Source organism: Ambystoma mexicanum, chromosome 4p, assembly GCF_040938575.1.
Source record: "Ambystoma mexicanum isolate Mex_15411 chromosome 4p, UKY_AmexF1_1, whole genome shotgun sequence".
In the NCBI taxonomy this organism is placed as follows: Eukaryota; Metazoa; Chordata; class Amphibia; order Caudata; family Ambystomatidae; genus Ambystoma; species Ambystoma mexicanum.
The window spans coordinates 547,905,549-547,924,446 of NC_090927.1; the positions used below are offsets into that span (position 1 = coordinate 547,905,549).

General features: G+C 42.5%; 1 protein-coding gene across 1 annotated transcript in view; it reads left to right on the top strand.

The window, feature by feature from the left end:
- KBTBD11 (kelch repeat and BTB domain containing 11) overlaps positions 1-12,525 on the top strand; it is a 157,666-nt gene extending 145,141 nt beyond the window's left edge. The window contains exon 2 of the mRNA XM_069606093.1: positions 1,019-12,525. Coding sequence (XP_069462194.1) covers positions 1,889-3,946 — 2,058 coding nt within the window. The 5' untranslated portion in view covers positions 1,019-1,888 and the 3' untranslated portion in view covers positions 3,947-12,525. The remainder of the gene's footprint in view (positions 1-1,018) is intronic.
- The last annotated feature ends 6,373 nt before the right edge of the window (positions 12,526-18,898 follow it).

Here is an 18,898-nt window from a genome sequence, read left to right on the forward strand (position 1 = left end):
CTTTCTGCAGTGTTTGATAGTTCATCAGAAATGACTGTGCCTGCATGTGTCCATCAATCTACCATAGGAGGAAGGAATGCTTGCTCTTTTTTCTGTGGATAGATGGTTAACATGATCCACTTGCCACCAATAGAAACAGAGAAAACTGTTAATGATTATGATACTGATTCATCAATTATTTGCACCGAAAAAAAACAGGATTTGTGCGCCATTCTGCCTGCAAATCCCCATTTGTTAAACCGGGATTTGCGGGCAGATTGGCACACAAATCCCGTTTTTTTGGCGCAAATAATCCATGAATTAGGGCCTATGTGATTTAAAGCAACACTTAAACATTTAGCTTATTTGAAGACACAACTAATACGTCGATGGATATCTGTAAATCGCACAGTGGATCCATCACCCTCAATGAACTGGTGGGAGTTGCAGCTTTTACCACCAATCTGTTGACACGGTATGGAGCAGCCGTGGGTAGTGTCAACACTGAGCGGGGAGATGCCCACCCCTATGTGTAACAGGCGTGCTATAAAATATTTGGGCCCTGGCACTTATTTTCTTACAAATTAAGCACTACTCTTAGCAGAAACTCTGTCCTTTCCTTGTATGATGACATCAACAGTACCCATAGCTCTCAACTCACACGCTTTTGGCGGGTGTCACCCGCCTTGTAAAGGGCTGACTCACCCGCCAAGCCTTCTGCACGCCCATTCATTCCAATGGGCGTCTCACCCGCCAAAAACAAAATCGGGTGATTTCACCCGCCTTTGCAACACAAATGGTTGAGAGCTATGACAGTACCTTCGCTTTCTAGAATATGAATGTCTTTGACTGATGATGTCAGGCGGCGAATGAAAGTGAAAGCGTCAGGCAAAGAATGGCGCAATTGTGTAATTCGGTGTGTTTTTTTCAGTTTGAAAAGCCTTTTCCATTTTAATTTAAAAATGTGGATTATCTTTAGTCTGTTGTCGCTATTCTGAATGAACACAAGAATGCTAATGTTTCATATCTTGTTTTGCAGGAGCGTCGAAGCGCACGTGACACCTCTTCAAGGACCACATGAAGGCAGTCGAGGTTCAAGGCAACCGAAGGGCGTTGTCACCTCACCCAGAGAGGCCATGCCGATCTGCGCGCGAGGAAACTCCACGGCATATTTACGCTGCTTCTGAAAACCGCCCCAAGTCAGTGATTGTGAAACGGGCCACTCCTCTTACAGGCTGAAGGGAAGGAAATTACCCCATGGTATCAGCGTCCTGTTGAAATAAACAGTTAATCTCCCACAAACTAAGCACAGTCGGCAAAAGGAGACATCAAACAACTGAAGGCTGAGGTTCTAAATCTACCCTTAGTTGTATTTTCTAAAATTATCCATGCACCAGGAAGTAGGCTGGAAAACAAAGTAGATGTAATAAAAAAAAAAGATAACTGCAATTTTTGAATTTTGCTTAGCAGTGGAGGAAGGTTCAGTCCGACGGCTGAACACGCTCAGACGTGACTACTGCTCGGCCTAAAGATGCCAGCTTGAAGCACAGGCGCCCCGTGGCATGGAGGCGCTGCAGTGGCTGTTGGCGCATGCGCGGCTATGTTTGAGAATCCAAGCGATAATCGCTCTGACACGTGTGACTAATAAAGCAATCAACATTCCGTAAACAGAGCTATGCTTGCAGATATGGGCGAGAATATTGACGCAGGGAAGTTCAAAAGTTCATTATTCTGAGTTCTACGCCCTTTTGCCCTGACGCGCACTTTGATTCAGGAGGTGGCCATGAAACATGTGTGAAAATCAACTGGTATTGCGGCAAGAGAGAAGAGTGTGAAACCGGAAGAGCGCTGCGAGGGATTCATTACCCCCACTATGTGCTTAGTCAAAGACAGCAGCACTGTCTAAGCCATGGAGAACACAGTAACCATAGCAGCCTATGAAGGTGATGCTCACAGCAATGAGGGAACACCAGTGGTTCCACAAAAAGGCATGCGCGCCCTGGACCTTGCGCAGGGAGGCCTGACCAGAGACGCTGAAAGCAGTAGCAGTAGTTCCACCACCCTGCACTCCAGCTGTATGGACAGCCCCGAATTCGAAGGGAACTTGGACTTCAGCAGCAATGGGGAGCTGGGCGAAGAGGGAGAATTTCACATCCAGTCCCCCTGTAGCTTGAGCTCCTCTCTTTGCTTCTCCAGTGAGCTGCGCGAGGACTCCGCCGGAACCGGAAGAGACGGCGGCCGGGTGGTAGAGAACCAGTGGGAGATCAATAATGCCAGCACTACGTCAGAATTGGGGAATGGGGAGTCCCCACCACATGTCGCTAACTGTGGTCAGGCTGGAGCTGGGCCATGGAGTGGAAGGCAGACTTACCGGGTCGGAGAAGATGGCGGTACAGGTTCGGAGCTGAGGGGAAAAGAAGGAACTATGTCTGCAGAGCACTGGGGCAATGGAAAAGTGGAAAAACCAGACTGCGCAGAAGAGGCAGCTCCCGACCTGGTTATTGAGGTGGCTGGGAGAAGAATCCAGGCGCATAAGCCTGTTTTAGCAGAGAAGAGTGACTACTTCAGGGCACGATCATCAAGGGATATCCTCCGTATTAAGGGTCTGAGCTACAGCACTCTGAAGCTGCTGATCGACTACATCTATACTTCAAGGCTGGAGGTGACGCTGGAGACTGTCGTAGAGGTGATTGCGGGTGCACAGTTCCTACAGATGCCTTGTGCTGTGCAGTGTGCTACTGACAACATGCGGGCACAGATTACACTAGCCAACTGCTACCAGGTACTGAACATTGCCAAGCGACAAAGGTTGAGCGAACTCCGTGAAGCCACGTATCGCTTTATGAGTGATAACTTCCTGCAGGTACTGCGTGATCCAGCTGTTTATGGGCGACTGAGTGGGGTGGAGCGAGACCTCATCCTGCGGCGCAGGACAGAGGGCCGCGAACAAAGACTACTTGTGGCAGAGATGAGTGATGCCTTTGAGAGGTTAAATAGCTATGGAAGCAGCAGACCCCAGAGCCGAGAAAGCAGTCGACCCCAGAGCCCCGCTAGTACTGTCAGCACTTCCTCTACTGAAGAGGAGTGTCGCTTTATCTACACCTACAATGAGCAGATGAGGTCTTGGAGGCCACTCACCCAGATACCTGATGAGGCTAACGCCAAGGGTTGTAGTGCATGTGTCCTCTACAACTATTTCTTTATTGCAGGTGGGATCCGTGGCCAAGGTGATCGGGCCAGGCAGTCAGACAAGGTATTCTGCTATAATCCAGCCACTGGTGAATGGAGCCAGGTCCGTTCCCTTAGTCAGCCGCGTGCACAGCTCAAACTTTTGGCCCTTGATGGTTACCTCTATGCAGTGGGAGGGGAGTGCTTATTTTCTGTGGAACGCTATGACCCTCGCACTGATCGCTGGACTTCTGTGGCTCCGCTACCTAAAGGAGCCTTCGCTGTTGCACATGAGGCTGTCACATGTGCTGGGGAGATCTATGTGTCTGGGGGTTCTCTCTTCTACCGTTTGCTAAAGTATGATCCACGTCGCAATTTCTGGGAGGAATGTCCTTATAACAATAGTCGACGACGCTCTGCAGATATGGTGGCCGTCAAAGGCTTCATCTACCGTTTTGATCTCAGCCGGAACGAGGGTGTCAATGTTTTCAAATACAATGCTGTTGCGCGGAGGTGGAGTGACTGCGCCTCGCTGCAGAAAAGTGGGGGAGATAGCCCAAACGGCAGTGGAAGCACTCTGCAACCTTTCCGCTGCACAGCATTGGGAAGTGTAATTTATTGTGTAAACCGAGCCAGTGTGCTTCGATTTTGCCTAGGCCCGGAGTCCAGGGATGGGGGCTACACAGGAGCTTTCGACACAGTGTGCATTAAACCTCCGCCGGATGCAAAGGGAGTCTTGTTTCCATGTGTTCTGAGTTTGCCAGAGAAAATAGAGAGCAAAAGGGAGGAACTTGCGTGAATGCCCTGCCCTCTGACCTTGCTCCATCATGCATTGTCAATGATCTTGCACAATCATATTTGGTTGTTTTGGTTCAGTCCTTAACTACTTGCACAGTGTTCGGTGAGGATTCTCAGCTGTACACATGCAGCTCCAGGTTACCGACTTGCTTGCATTTTATCTTATCTTAAGTTATAAAACCCTGAACAGCATTTGTTTCACCTGCCCCCGCCATCCTATCAAAGCCCCTCACCGACTCATTTTCTTTGAAACCCCAACAAAAGACTGTGGTGAACCAGTAACTCCTGGACATAGCCAAAGTACCTTCAAACAGCTGCCAAAATGCCCGCTCCATTTGATTTGGGTCGTTTCTACAATTTGGTGGCAAAGTCTCCACATTAAAAATGCGATTGCCAACACCTAAATGAACTCCTGTGGATTCATTTGAATCATAGATTAAAAGGGATCTGTCTCATTTGAGTATAACTATTAGGTTGGGTAAATTAATATATATATTTACATCATTTTACTGGCTACTATCCTTTCCACAGATCATCTCTCCAAGCGGAATGCACTTGTTGTCGTGGATACGTGTAATCCATATCACCTCCCCTGTCTTCTACAATCTAGGGAATTTCCTGTGAGCAGATCTCCCTCCCTTCTCCCTCCATAGCTCATTACTGTGGGCACCACTTCTTGACCTGGCCATCGCATTCCCTAGAAATGGAAGAATTTACATCAGCACTCACTTGTGGTTGGGTTTCCATTCAGGCAGCTGCAATGCATTGGTGCACTGTGATTTTACACTCACTAAACCAAACTTCAGTAGAATTGTCTTTTTTGCTTATTTCTGGGCTCAGCATGGGCTGTAAGCAAAGGAAGCGGCCTTGCTACACCACCCGCACCCTGTATAAAGGCTGCCCACCGGCCGTGGCAACCGTCTTGACGATGGACTGGTAGCTCATCAAGGGGAAAGCCAACACTAGGGTGGAAACAGCTGCATTGGTGTTCAATGCAATACATATCCCCCGTCTTTGTGAAGGAAGACGCACCTGATATGACTGCAACTTTGTGGGAAATATAATTCAGAAGGGACGCTTCGACTGCGGCTGTGGTTGTGACACAAAAAGATTTCCCTAACAATGCAGTGTCTTTGGCATGGCATTCTCTTCATTGATATATATCATTGGTATGTGACTGTGCTAGCCCTTGCACCTGCAGACCGCCATCGTGACACATGTGCAGCGGCATAATGCTGCGGGTCCCATCACGTATTAGTGCAATGTTAATGTGTTGGATGCATGATAACCTTTAATCCAAACAGAATGTGAATTATCTTGTCAGGATACTTTTAGACTTTATATTAGGTCCCTTCTTTCTTGACCAAGGGATATTTAAAGATCACCCTAATGCTTTCTTCATCAAAGTCTTGGTAGCTTAAAGAAGCAACATTTCTGTGTAAAAAGTCTACACTTACATCCTGTGAACAAATACCTTGTTTTTTCTCTTTTCTATACAGAGTCTGATATAGTAGGCAGCGTCATTGGAGAACTATAGAAAGAAACCGTGGGTTGTGAGAGGTTCACTTCACATGTGTTATGGCTTATGGGTGGACCATAACAACTCATGGTATAAAGATGTGAACACAATGATTAGGAAAGAACCTTGGCACTTGTATTGATGTCATTGCTATGTATATTCCAACCAGAAGTGGGATAGTTGAGTATGACTAAAGGGGTGCAATGTCAAACAATGTTCTTAAGCAAAAGCCTGGCTCCTCTGCTAAGTTTTTTTAAAATCATTGACTATGTTCTGCTGCCATAGTGCTTGTTCGAAGACCACACCCTATCTGTGCAGCTCTTAGGACCAGGTACATCTCCAGGAAACTGACGCATTTCGTGTATTGCTTTTCATACCATTGCTTTTGTACAAGAATGCAGGGAGGGATCATGTTATTTTCTTACTCCTTTCTCCATCAAAGTGTGAATGAGGAGGAGTGCACAGGAAATGAGGGTCTCTAAGATTTGCAAACACCAGGGAAATGCTTTTTTATAATCATTTTTTCTACCTGAAGAATTAAATATTTTGGTATCACTTTATTTTATTTTGTAATATCGACATCGCCCCACTGTCTACTAATGTTTCAGATTATTTTGACCTTGAGACGGCCATGTTAAAAGGTCAGATACAATATAACCACAGGACTCTGTCTCAGTGATAATGCATTTACTAAATATGAACAAAGTGTTGGGCCCTTGGAAGCCTTTTTTATTTCGGGTCTCTTCCCGAAAACTTGAAAATCAAAACAACACATTTTTATAGCATATTGTCAATTTACACACAGACTGTGTATTTCTTTGCTTCGGCGTGTTCTATTTAGTGAATATTGAGAAATAAAAAAAGGACATGTCTGAAGGAAGATCATTTGCCTTTGGTTGACAGACAATGGCTGCGCCTAATAGGAGTTTTCACCTCATAGTTATGCCTCCCAATTAGGCAGCTGGGTGTCACTCATTAAGAAACATAGAACAAGGGTTTCCACATATACCTACACATATACAACTAACTACACACGTGACCTGAATGGTGTTACATTGTGTTACTTGTGAGAACTCTTTCCACACTTTTAGGACACGTGTGATTATTGCCATAATTTTGAAGTCACTGTTGTAGTGCAAGGCCACAGTGTTGGCATGTTGCTCAGTCTTGAAAATGGAGATTTGCCAAACTGCGCCTGCCCAAGCCGCATCACCATTTTAGGCGCTAGCACATGGATTATTATGAGTTCAAGTGTGAGTGAGGTCTCTGAGCTTAGTCCCTTGTTCCCATCCTTTCACTAAGGCTATTGCGATGCTGCACGGTCTTGATCACCTTAAAACCGAGGCGTAGATTATCTTGGACGACAAACAGCTATTTTGGACTCCGAGATTATGAAACGGTGGCACTCAGTGACATGTATTTAGTCTCATTTGGTAGCGCTGCAGTGCATTTGTCATGAGTTCAGATGCTCGAGATGCCAGTAAATTCCCACCATTACCTTGCATCGTAACATCAAATAATCCCGTATTGTGTACAAATTGTTCTGGGGACAGAATGATATTGTGGCTGCCGGCATTTTTGCCCATGACTACATGCCCATGGGCTTGGCACAGGATGATCTTGCAATCTCTTCTTTTTGTTGCCAATAGAACTGCTCCTATGTTATGCATGCTCAATGGTGCTCATGTTTCCCTGAATATAATCAATATTATGTTAATGCTATGGCTCGAAAAATGAATCTGAAATAGGCGTGGCATGTTAAAGAAGACAAATGGACAAGAGAATGAGGCTAAAATGTAAACACATACCTAGATAGGGTGTTAGAAAAAGTAATGGCATTATCAACGTTTATTTACTTGTCCAAGAGGCACAATCAACATACTTCTAACTGACCAATACAAGAACAATGCCATGAAAAATATTTTTGAATCCCCTTTCCCCACACACGTCTCCATTTTGTGCCATATGATTTCAGATTTGGGATTAAGTTAAGCAAGCACAAATGGACTCAGTGATTGCACTAGGCTCATCAGCAACCTCAATGCCACTTAAGCCATCACATGAGTCTTTTTATGCAAAAGAAAAAGTATTATCGAGATAGACAGAAACCTATCACATAACGTTGCAACCAGTCGAAATGCACGTTTATGTGCAACAATGTGCTGCAGTGCAATCCTGCAATGCGCAATGGTGAATTTCCAGTTAAGCGATAAATGTGTATCTTAATTGCAGTTCAACTTGTCTGAGATGTATGCTTTGGGCACACTTGCCCTTCTCATATGTAGGCTACGAGCAGCTAACATTTTTGATAGAAATATAACACCTACAACTCAGCTAATATATTGGTCACTCGTGTATTGAACAGAGAGTAGGGGTGGGCACCACTTCAATAGTCTTTGAATTTCAAAAATGTTCTTAATTACTAAAATTGCATTGGATGAAATCCTTCCTTGTCTTGATTTCATGCTGGAGCCATCAGATTGAACTGATCCCATGACACAAGGATCAGATTGATATATATTGCAAGGAGAACCAGGTGAGACCACCTAGTAATATCTGATGCTCTCAGTTTGCTCAGAACCTGAGTGTATTGTTTATACCTTTATATCTTGATTTGTTTTTTCTTATTATACATTAGCATGAATTGGTTTACACTTTTCAGGTCTGTTTCGTACATTATCCATAAATGACAGAGTCATATCTGACAGAGCATCAGATATTACTAGGTGGTCTCACCTGGTTCTTCTTGCGATCACTCCTTTATTGAACCATGAGGTACGCCTCCAAGGCAACACTGCACTCAAATGACCTACAGAAATGAGGGCATAAACAGGACTATCAGAACAGGTCAAGAGTCTGGAAGCCTCTGTTTGTAGATGATAGCAACAAAATGACCGTATAAAACATGTCTTCAAATTGACAAGCTGTATCATCATCATATATCGATTTCGATGTGCTGCTGATAACTGCAGTTTAGCCCCTTTCAAAGTACTGTAGTAACGCGTGCTACTACTGTGCATTTTATTGTGTTGACTTTGGAGGGCCAAAGGCCTGAGTTAACCATGCCAGTATTTGAGCTCGTGATCTGTATTTTTAATAGCAACCTCAGGCGCAAGCATTTCATTCCCTGTGGTGCCCAATAAGCAGCAGCTACCAACAATTTCTTTGCTTCTGGAACCTTCGAAACCAGTCCTCGTTTGGTCATTTCCACCACACTTGACTCCGCAAGTTGGTTTGCAGCAGCAGCAACAATATGACCGAATGTTATGCTGTATATGTAGGTAGAATGTTTGGCACCTCTGTAGAAGTCTTTTACACCCAGTTCATACATTTGGACCGGTAGCTGCTTTTAAATGTTCCCCTGTAAGCCCCTTGGGGAGTTGTGACAATTGATGTGGGCAGCTTCTTGCACAATATTGATCTGAGCACATTGGAGTGGGTGGCTTATGTTAAATTTTTCAAAAGCTGCACAAGGTCTCGTGGCCTCATGTTTGACTTGGTAATGTTCTATTTTTTTTTCGGAAACAGATTTAATTTCTATTTCCAATGTTGCAGTTAACTTGCAAATGTATCCCGGAAATTAATCTGGGCACACTAAGTGAATCACAAGGTCATTTATGAATGCAGTAGAGTCCAAAAGCTGTTGAAATAAAGCATCCATGTCCAATGAACTGGGGGTATCTAAAAAATACTCATATTGTGCATGGCTGCCAATGTGCAAGGTTTCTTTACAGTACAGTATTAGTGTCAGTGTATATTATTGTTGTGTCCAAACATGCACATGTGAAAGAAGCTGCTTGACTCGGCCATGCCTGGGGCACATGTAATTATGTGTATTAAATAATCACATGCTTCTCACCAGCCTTAATGAAAAAGGGTGGAGAGGCGAAATGTGAAAAAGTAATACCTATTGTTAAAACAAGTGCCTCAAAGACCTCATTAGAGCTAAGCTAGTATTTAGTGTGCTGTTACGTTGACACACATTAACACATTTTGTAAGCAGGCATTCTCTTTTCTGGCAATGAAAAGAAAATGTGTTCTGGTATTTGCAGAACAAATACAGGCAAAATGTGGAAGCGGGAGCTATTTCCATTATGATTACATTTCATCCATGTTTTCTTGCAATCTCCCAATAAAGGGTGCGTCAGGGCGCTAGATTACCAACTCCAGTCACCGCCCGCTACTCGATTCCTCTTTGTGAGTGAGAACTATATGCAAAGCAGTTCCCTAACAGGCATTGGGCTTGATTTTAAAAGCGTTTTTCAGTGGGATTGCGCCATTGTAATACGCGTGTATAGGCCATGCCCGTTCTATTCTCAATCCTAATGCCTACAACCTTGGACACACTGGCAGCTTTACTGGCATCAGAAACTCCAGTTGGAAGCACAGGGATATACTTTTTCTGCCCAAGAATAGTTTTTTAAAAAAATGTTACTCGATTGCTTTTTTGCTTTAATTGCACTCACATTTGTATATGACAATGTTTGAGGACAATACAACATAAGTATACATCAAATACGGCTGGCCACCTTACCTTGGCTGCCCGGTGATTACTCGCAAAAACGCATTATATTTGGACAGTCAGATAACAAATTACAGCAATTAATAATACACTCAAATAATTACACGGTATGGCCACAGTCATTCAATTAAAGAGTTACATGTAAATGCGGTGGACACCTTCTTTTGAAGCTTGTTCAACGGGCACTGCATCAATATGGTTTTGTAGAAAGAACAGAGGTTTATGTTTCCAAAAACGTCTCACGAACGATGCGCTTGCTTTAATTGCAAGGCACGTGCTCACGTTGTGAGTGGAAAATACCGAATTCTTTGCTTCAGAATCAGACATCAATCAGGGGAATCCCAAAACGAAAGCAAACATGTTGCTGAGCAATGCAGTCCAAAACCAGGTCAACACAACCCATCCTTTATCCTCCGGCACGTTCCTGAGGCGCACCACAAGAGATGAACTCAGAGGAGATGTTGTGTGCACCTCGGCGGAACTGTAGTCAATAACGCCATGTCCCATTAGAAAACGTTCACTGGCACCCACATGTGAAAACAAAGCAACATATTATGTTTCAACTGTAATGGCCCAAAATGTCGCCCTCATAATTGCGTCGGGCAAAATTCTGACTTTTTTTTAGACCCCCCCTTACACCACATATATATGTGGGGGGTGTATATGATATACTAATAATATGGGCGGAGCTGCGTTGTGTCTCCCCCGGCATATATATGTGCTGTAAAGGGGTTTAAAAAAAAAAGCATTTTCCGCCATCGCAGTTATGGGGGTCGCAGTCATCACATAGATCCGATTGAACTGAGAGGAGCACACACTTTAATAGAGTGGTCGAGGACATGCCCGTCTTGGGCAGGTCACGATGAATGCAGAGTTTGCCTCTTGTTTAAATCCTTTCCTCTGTGTCTCAAGTGGGTGGACACGGTTCCCTCCAACACAAAGTGGAAAGCGCAGTTTGTTCTCGCGGAAAGATCTGGAAAATGGAAATAGGTCGCATTCATTTGTGTGTCCTTTTCAGCATAATCAGAGCATCCCTTGGTGCGTCCCTCAGAGATGCTGCTTAACCTCAGTTTTTGTTGAGGGTCACAACTGGCCCAAACCACTCATTGTAATACTGAGAACAGTGTGGCTGAACCTTTAATTCCCAGTTATCCTGCATTTTGGTCAAGCAACTGAACGCACAATGAGTTGCCCTGAGTGGAATCGATGCAAGTGCACGAGTATTCAGAGAGGCCAAAGGCCACACTTATGCTTACAACCACATTAGATACACAAACCACCACACTCAGAAATCAGTTTATGATATGATTTTTGTGTGTGAATGATCTGTCCACCCCAGGGTTTAGTTCTTTAACATGTTGTGCACTTTTTTATAATTAAATTCACACTCTAGGCAGATTAAAATCTTGAATATCCGTGTATTTATTGAAATGGAATAAACTGTGAACAATTGCTAGCTGATGGGAAAAAAGGCATCACCCATACGTTTCACCACTAGAAGTGTACTCCAGTGCCGGCAGGGCATTAGTAAATGCAGCAGCAGCCAAACTGAATTATTCATAATTGAAAACTCCCTGTATTTGATATGAATGCTTTTATTGACAGCAGATTTTCATTGAATGAAACAAGCACTGGTTTTCACCTATACATTCTTCTTAAATATGTACATTTGAGGATAACATGAACTGCTTTCCAGGCCTTTACTTGTAAAGTGTTTCACCCTGTGTTTAAAGTGCTTTGGGAAACAGGTGTTTGTGATGAATGTAATTACCCATTGGCAGTAGCCACCCATGACCGATGACGCGGTTCTCAAGAAGACATAGTTTGCTACAGAAGCTGACATTACTCTGATTTCTAACTAAACATTGAAGAATGACATTGTGCTTTCTCTGCTCAGTGCACAACTCGAAGGAGAAATGTTTCACCATTCCTAAATAAATGCTTACATTGTGTGGTCAGCTGAAAAAAAAAAAAAAACACAACAATGTCTTCTGTTCAAATGCTGTCTTGTTGGTGTTTCAAGCTCATTTTATTTCCCTTTGGGCTTCCGTTGTTGCAGTCCACAAATTGTCCATTCAATATCAGAAATGCGATAGCAAAGACCCAATCACAGGATCAGGTGCTTTTGGGATTGGCAGGGTCCTTTGAGGGCTAGGTGTGGGAAAAGTATTCATTTTCAAAAGTACCTCTGCAATTGAATCTGGCGTTGTTCTATTTGTCAAACATCTTATTCCTTTTCTGTCAAGCCTTCCCTTAAATCTTCTAGATGTTGTTGTGTTTAATTGTGACTATTGTGTCTCGGTCGTTTGAAAGATTTCATTTTTTCCTGAAATTTATGTCAAACAATCAAACTTGCTGACAAGAACATACTTTTCTGGGAAGCAACAGGTATTTTAAGTGGCTACATACACAAATTCATTGAAATATCTTTAATTCAAGTCATCTGTTTTCATTACTGCGTTATAATAACAATGTGATCACTAAGATGTGTGAATCCATTACAAGTCCAGGTGAAATAAAACACACTTATTACATGAAACCAGGATTGCTGATTTGTATGCCAATTTAGTGGTGGGCATCTGTGCAACCATTACTGTTAAAGCCCCAGCAAATTAAGATGAAACCTCCACTCCTTCTGTGTATTTAACCATACACATCAGTCCTTTAAATTGCCAAGTTTGATCAAATCCATTGCATAGCCCCAGAGGTAATTGTCATATGTGTAACGTTTCGTAAAGCATTTGAAGTCTCTTTCTTTTCTTATACATTTTCTTCCCTTAGGGGTGCAGGCAAAGAACACTGGGTTGTGTTTAGATAAAATACCCCTGGTGCTTTGTGGATTCACGCAACCCCTTCAGAAGGGTGACCTTGGCACTGAATACCACTTCCTGGGGGTGAAGCAAAACCAAAAGTGGTGTAGGAAGAGGGCATTCCTAATTAGTCAGGGTACCAGGGAGACATGTGTAGTTTGCCTCCCATAGTTAGGCCACCCATGTACACATGAAAGGGAGAACAAAGACGATTGCAAGGTGCCTTTGTTTGTAGCATTGCAACCAGCAGACAGGCGATCCAAATCTGCCAGCAAAAGTAGGATTCACAATCATAGAGACAACTTTGCCACATGCGCTACTTCCACCATTCATTAAAAAAAAACAGGAAAAACAACAAGACCATGAGACAGGTGCTTGCCAAATGTGCCTCTCCCTATGTGCTGTGCCACGCATTTACTGCACATGGCCACAGGTCCCTAGTATTAGAGACAATGATCTTTCACACATTTTACAGGTTCATCATCCTGTTGAATATACTTTTAAAGCAAGAAAAAGGGGAAAGCAGGATAGGGAGACTTTCTCACAGTATAGAAGGTACTTGGCAAATTAAAACTCCTGGCACTGCATACAGAGTGAATCAGCGAGGGAAAAGCAGCAAGACTTCCGTAAAGAGCAGCCCGCCATTTATCTTGGACACCCACAACAATGCAGCAGCCATTTTGACTCGGATGCTAGAATTCACACACGACTTCCAAAACACAGCTTCCAGCAATGAAAGGTTGGCAAAACGAGAAAGAAGGCTTAGCAAAATCTTGCAAGATTTCACAATATGGCGGATAGCTTGGAAAAGTGTGTAAAACGGGGAAATCTACAGGCATGTTTCAAGAGACTTGCAAAACAACACAACAGTGAAAGAAAGCAGACAGGTAGCATGTTCAATAAGCAAAGAAACAAAGAGAAATACAAAACAATAGGTAGAAGTGCAGCAGAGTAAAGACGAATAAGAAATAGAACATTGAAATAAATTACTGCATAAAGAAAACGCAACAAATTACCCAGCTGGCAGAATTATAGACTGTGACATTGGCTTTCACGCTGCATTCTACAGACATCTAACATACCTGACACACAGGTACTGAAGGTACGTGGCAAAAGTGGATGAGGAGACTTCAAAATTCCCCTGAGTTCTAATTTGAGGTTACCCTGACACGTTTGCCAGGAGGGTGTTTGTGAACCTAGTAGGGAAAGAAGTTGAAGACGTATTTGACATGTTTCCAATCGAGATAGCAAAACATATGCCAGCTTAAAGGAATTTCCTGATGCCTAAGTTTAACTCCAAAGAAACATTGGCTACCAAGGATAATCATTCAATACAGTGTTCCAGCTACCAGGGGGCCATTGGATGCCTTTGCAATGAAACTGCAAGCAGTGGGACTCACTGTGACTTCAAGAATTTCTCAAATGAAGAGAATTTCTTGAGGCATCAGTGAAGGTTGTGCATCCACCCCTGTAATTAAAAAACTCCAGAAGGAGCCTGTGATGCTTACTAATGCCCTGCTGATCCTCAAGTAATCTGTACATGTCCAAGGCGCCAAATGCTTCATGCAAATGAATATGCTTTAGTATGTGCCCAAATGATCAAAAGGAACGTGGGAGAGTGCAAACATGTAAGCAAGTTTTGCAGATGTCAATCTGATTTCATAAGAGAACGAGTAAGCCAGACGTGCACATGAGAAGAAGTTCAAAGACAGGAGCTGAAGACACTACCTATGTGGGCAACTATTCCCACATGCATGACCATGCATAGCAATGGGACTATAATGTCATAAGGGCGATAGAGAACATTAGTTTGCAAGTCAATTTGAAAGTCATGAAGCATCAGAAAGGAGAGGATAGTCAAGCAATGACATAGGTCTCCTTGTAGGAAATCACCCATGAGCCACAACAAATATCATGTGTGTTAGACAATGCAAAACATTGAAAGAGATACCCCCTCTCCCTTCATCACATGTATGGGTGTCCCTGTGGCCTTCCGAAGTTGCCAGTAAGGAAACTGAGCAAATTCACCACACTCATGTGACACAAGTGAAAAACAGGGTATACTGAAAAATTTGTCCAGAGGTTTTTTTATTTTATAAAGGTATCAAATTTTATTTACTAAGATACATTATTTTTTCAATGAATTAATCATCTATTAATATACACATTAAATTACATAAATGTTGCAGGAGAGCATGGTACACCAGATTCTAAAACAACCTAACACAACCAACATTCTTCAACAGTCAAACCATCATTTGTAACTCAAATCAATCAACCTCATTCATTCACAATAAAAATTTGGACCAAACAATTGGTGCAATATATATGTGTAGTAGCACTTCATTGATTAGCCCCACATAATCTTTGACATTTCATTTCATCCACATTCAGTGTGTATTAGCACAATAATTGTCCAAAATTTGCTCTATTCCACGGAGTGGGTGCATTCAACAAAAAATGACAGATCCCATCCCCGGATGTTCTTCTACCGGTTTCGACGTTTGAGGATAATTAAACCAACGTCTTCATCAGGAAAACCAATTATTGCAATATAACAACTGATTTCCAGTGTCAAATGCTCTCAATGGTTGGAGCCCCAAATATGGCTCAAAACGAGTTCAGAAGGATTCCAGATCCCGGGCCAGATGTCGGAGATATTCCAGTACTGTGCCTTCAAGTGCCACGTATGCCATCGAAGTAGATAAAAATTCAACTTGCACGGATCAAAATTTCATTGTTATCTAATGAAAGGTCCCCATCAGGTTCATGTGGTATCTGAATGTAATCAGTGTATCAATCACTTTCTTCAATAAATGTTATTTCTCGACTTGAGCCTCAGCGGTCAGACTGTGAGTCCCAGCGAACACAAGATCTCGAAGCAGAATCCCTGATGAAGACGTTGGTTTAATTATCCTCAAACGTCGAAACCGGTAGAAGAACATCCGGGGATGGGATCTGTCATTTTTTGTTGAATGCACCCACTCTGCGGAATAGAGCACATTTTGGACAATTATTGTGCTAATACACACTGAATGTGGATGAAATGAAATGTCAAAGATTATGTGGGGCTAATCAATGAAGTGCTACTACACATATATATTGCACCAATTGTTTGGTCCAAATTTTTATTGTGAATGATTGAGGTTCATTGATTTGAGGTACAAATGATGGTTTGACTGTTGAAGAATGTTGGTTGTGTTAGGTTGTTTTAGAATCTGGTGTACCATGCTCTCCTGCAACATTTATGTAATTTAATGTGTATATTAATAGATGATTAATTCATTGAAAAAATAATGTATCTTAGTAAATAAAATTTGATACCTTTATAAAATAAAAAAAACCTCTGGACACATTTTTCAGTATACCCTGTTACCTAATACCCTGGTCCAGGGTGTGGGGTGTTCCTGCGCCTTTCAGTACGCACAAATGAAAAACAACCATTGGGGAAATACATGTGCTGAAGTGTGAGGTAGTAGGAACATATCTTCTAGGCATAATTACGGCTTGGAAAACCGGAGTAATAGCCTGCAATCTCAGCCTGACTAAACAACACATGATGGAGAGCAAATTCCCAACCATGTTCACAGGCATAGGGGAGCTACAAAATATGCAGGTGATACTACACATTAATAAATTGATTCCCCCAGTGGCCCAAGATCACAGGAGGCTGCCTATACACCTACAACCACACATGGAAAAAGAAATCCAGTCTCTCATATGGTGAAAGAAAATGAAGTGGGGAGAACTACCCACAAGTATCACCAATCATAGAAGAACTATAACAATCATAAGTGGAATAGATCCGCAGGTCTGCTGACAGATGACATGCAAACTCAACATGTTTAAAGTAAAAGGTACCCCAGCCTCAATGTTGAAGACATGGCCAGCCACCTCATTGGAGCGACAATGCTTTTGAAAACCGGACCTTAACAAAGGATACAATTTTTTGGAAGTCGATCCATATCCATCACGCAGTTTCAGAACTGTTTCGATTACATTGATGGCATCTTGTTATTATGTTATTCTTATTATTATATTTATTATCATGGTATTTATTGAGCGCAGACCTAGCTTTGGGAAGAAATGCAGTTATAGAACTTGGGAAAGGTGGAGTAGCAACCCTACACTGCAAAATGTGTCATCTGTGATGTCTTTGTGGAGGCAGAGTTAATAGTTGGTGCTGAAAATAAGTGATGTTTTTTGGGCACATGCTCGTTAACAAAAGAATGCAACCAGATACAAGCAAGATAGAAGCGTTAATAACCCCCGGACATACCCATGTGGAGAATCAGACAACCTTTTCTGAGCATGTCTAACTACTATGTCAGAAACATAAAAAGCTGGGCTACTATCAAAACATTGCTGAGTGAACTCATGAAGTAACACAAGTCATTAGATTTTTTTAGATGAGTTTGGTGAACCATTGCACTGAACTTACTGTGCTTGCAAGTCTTATTCAGATAGGGGCCATATTGGTATTGCACTTGCTAGAGACTCAGAAACAAACATTGTATCCTATTCAAGTCATTACTAATAAGACATAGAAAGAACATACCTTGAGCACAGAAGACCGCATGGATGCAATGCGGGCATACAGAGAACCTCAGATGTTTCTGTGTGGGAAGACATTTGCCATAACTGCTATTAATGTATGGCAATCCAGGATCTAAAATGCTACTAAGAATTGAATGATAGGGATTAAGATCCCTTGAATTTCATTTGAAGAACTCACACTAACCAGGCAGGGTGTACAACCTGTTGACCTACATGTCAAGGAATTGGCTGAAGAACACTAAGATATAGTCAACATGCTGTATTTTACATCAACTGCATCATAGAAGGGGTAAATTCCATCCCCGCACGCACATGGCTCAAGTAATAGATCTCACGAAAAAGATCCAACCATCAGAGCTGAGGAGTTTACAATGTTGGTGGACTACCACGGATGCCAGAAGTTATCCACCAGAAGCAGACAAGATACAATCACAGCCTTCAAAAGCATACATCAGACACTCTCAGACGCAAGTGAAGACGTCCTACTTTGATGCTCAAGAATCATGGTATCCAAAGGCCTGTGTCAACAAATCATCTGGTTCCAAGTCCCTTTGCACACAAAGTTGTTTTAAAGAAATTTCTGAGAAAAAACACATTCATTTTTTAAAAAGATTTTGGGGTGTCCCTCCAATTCCCCTTTCCTATATTATTATCCAAATCCAACCACCTCGCCACCCATTTTCACCCCTTACACCCTATATATTTCAATTCTTTTTTTGAAGTAATTTTGTGGATGAAAATTACTTTGAAAAAACACCTGTCAGTAAAATAACCTGATATCAGTCATCTATACAACACATGAGGGACATTGAGACATTGTGATGACCAAACAGCTTTACAACACCATGTGGTTCCTGACGCTAGATTCTATGGCTAAAAGGGCCATAGAGGAATGCCATCTTAAACAGTGCACCAGGTAAAGACATCTGCAAATTTCAGACCTACCTGAAGAAGTTTGGCACAACAAAGCCAGGGATTTCTTTTAAACAATGAAAACCGGCACATAAATGATATTACTAATTGAACGAGTAATCAACGATCACCATAATAATGCAGATGCCCTCAAGTGCTGTCAGAGCATCACTCTACTGATGGACTGATGAGTTCCTGGGCAATGAAGCCAAACAATGGCTCACTATTCACTAAAGGCTACTTTACAAACCATGCCAAACGTATGGGGATGACTCCCAAGAAAATAACACTCTGTTGGTTCCAAGTAAATGGAATTGTGTGGTGCATAATGAGCACCACCAAGAAAACAGTTCAGAGAACTGAAGCATATAGGTTGACCATAAAACACGCATTATGATCATGTTGAGGAGGTACAGGAACGCACTACACAGCTCATCAGGGAAGTGCCCACCAGCCCTCATGCTAGGACAGAAGCTTATGATCAGAGTGGCCCAAAGACGACCACTTAGGAAATGTGTAATAATTAGAGATTGACTTCAAGAGGCCAAGTGAAAGTTGAAGGCACACACAAACTAGTGGGCAGGTGTAGGACTTCAGGCACCAGGATCATAGCAGAAACAATAGATCGTACCA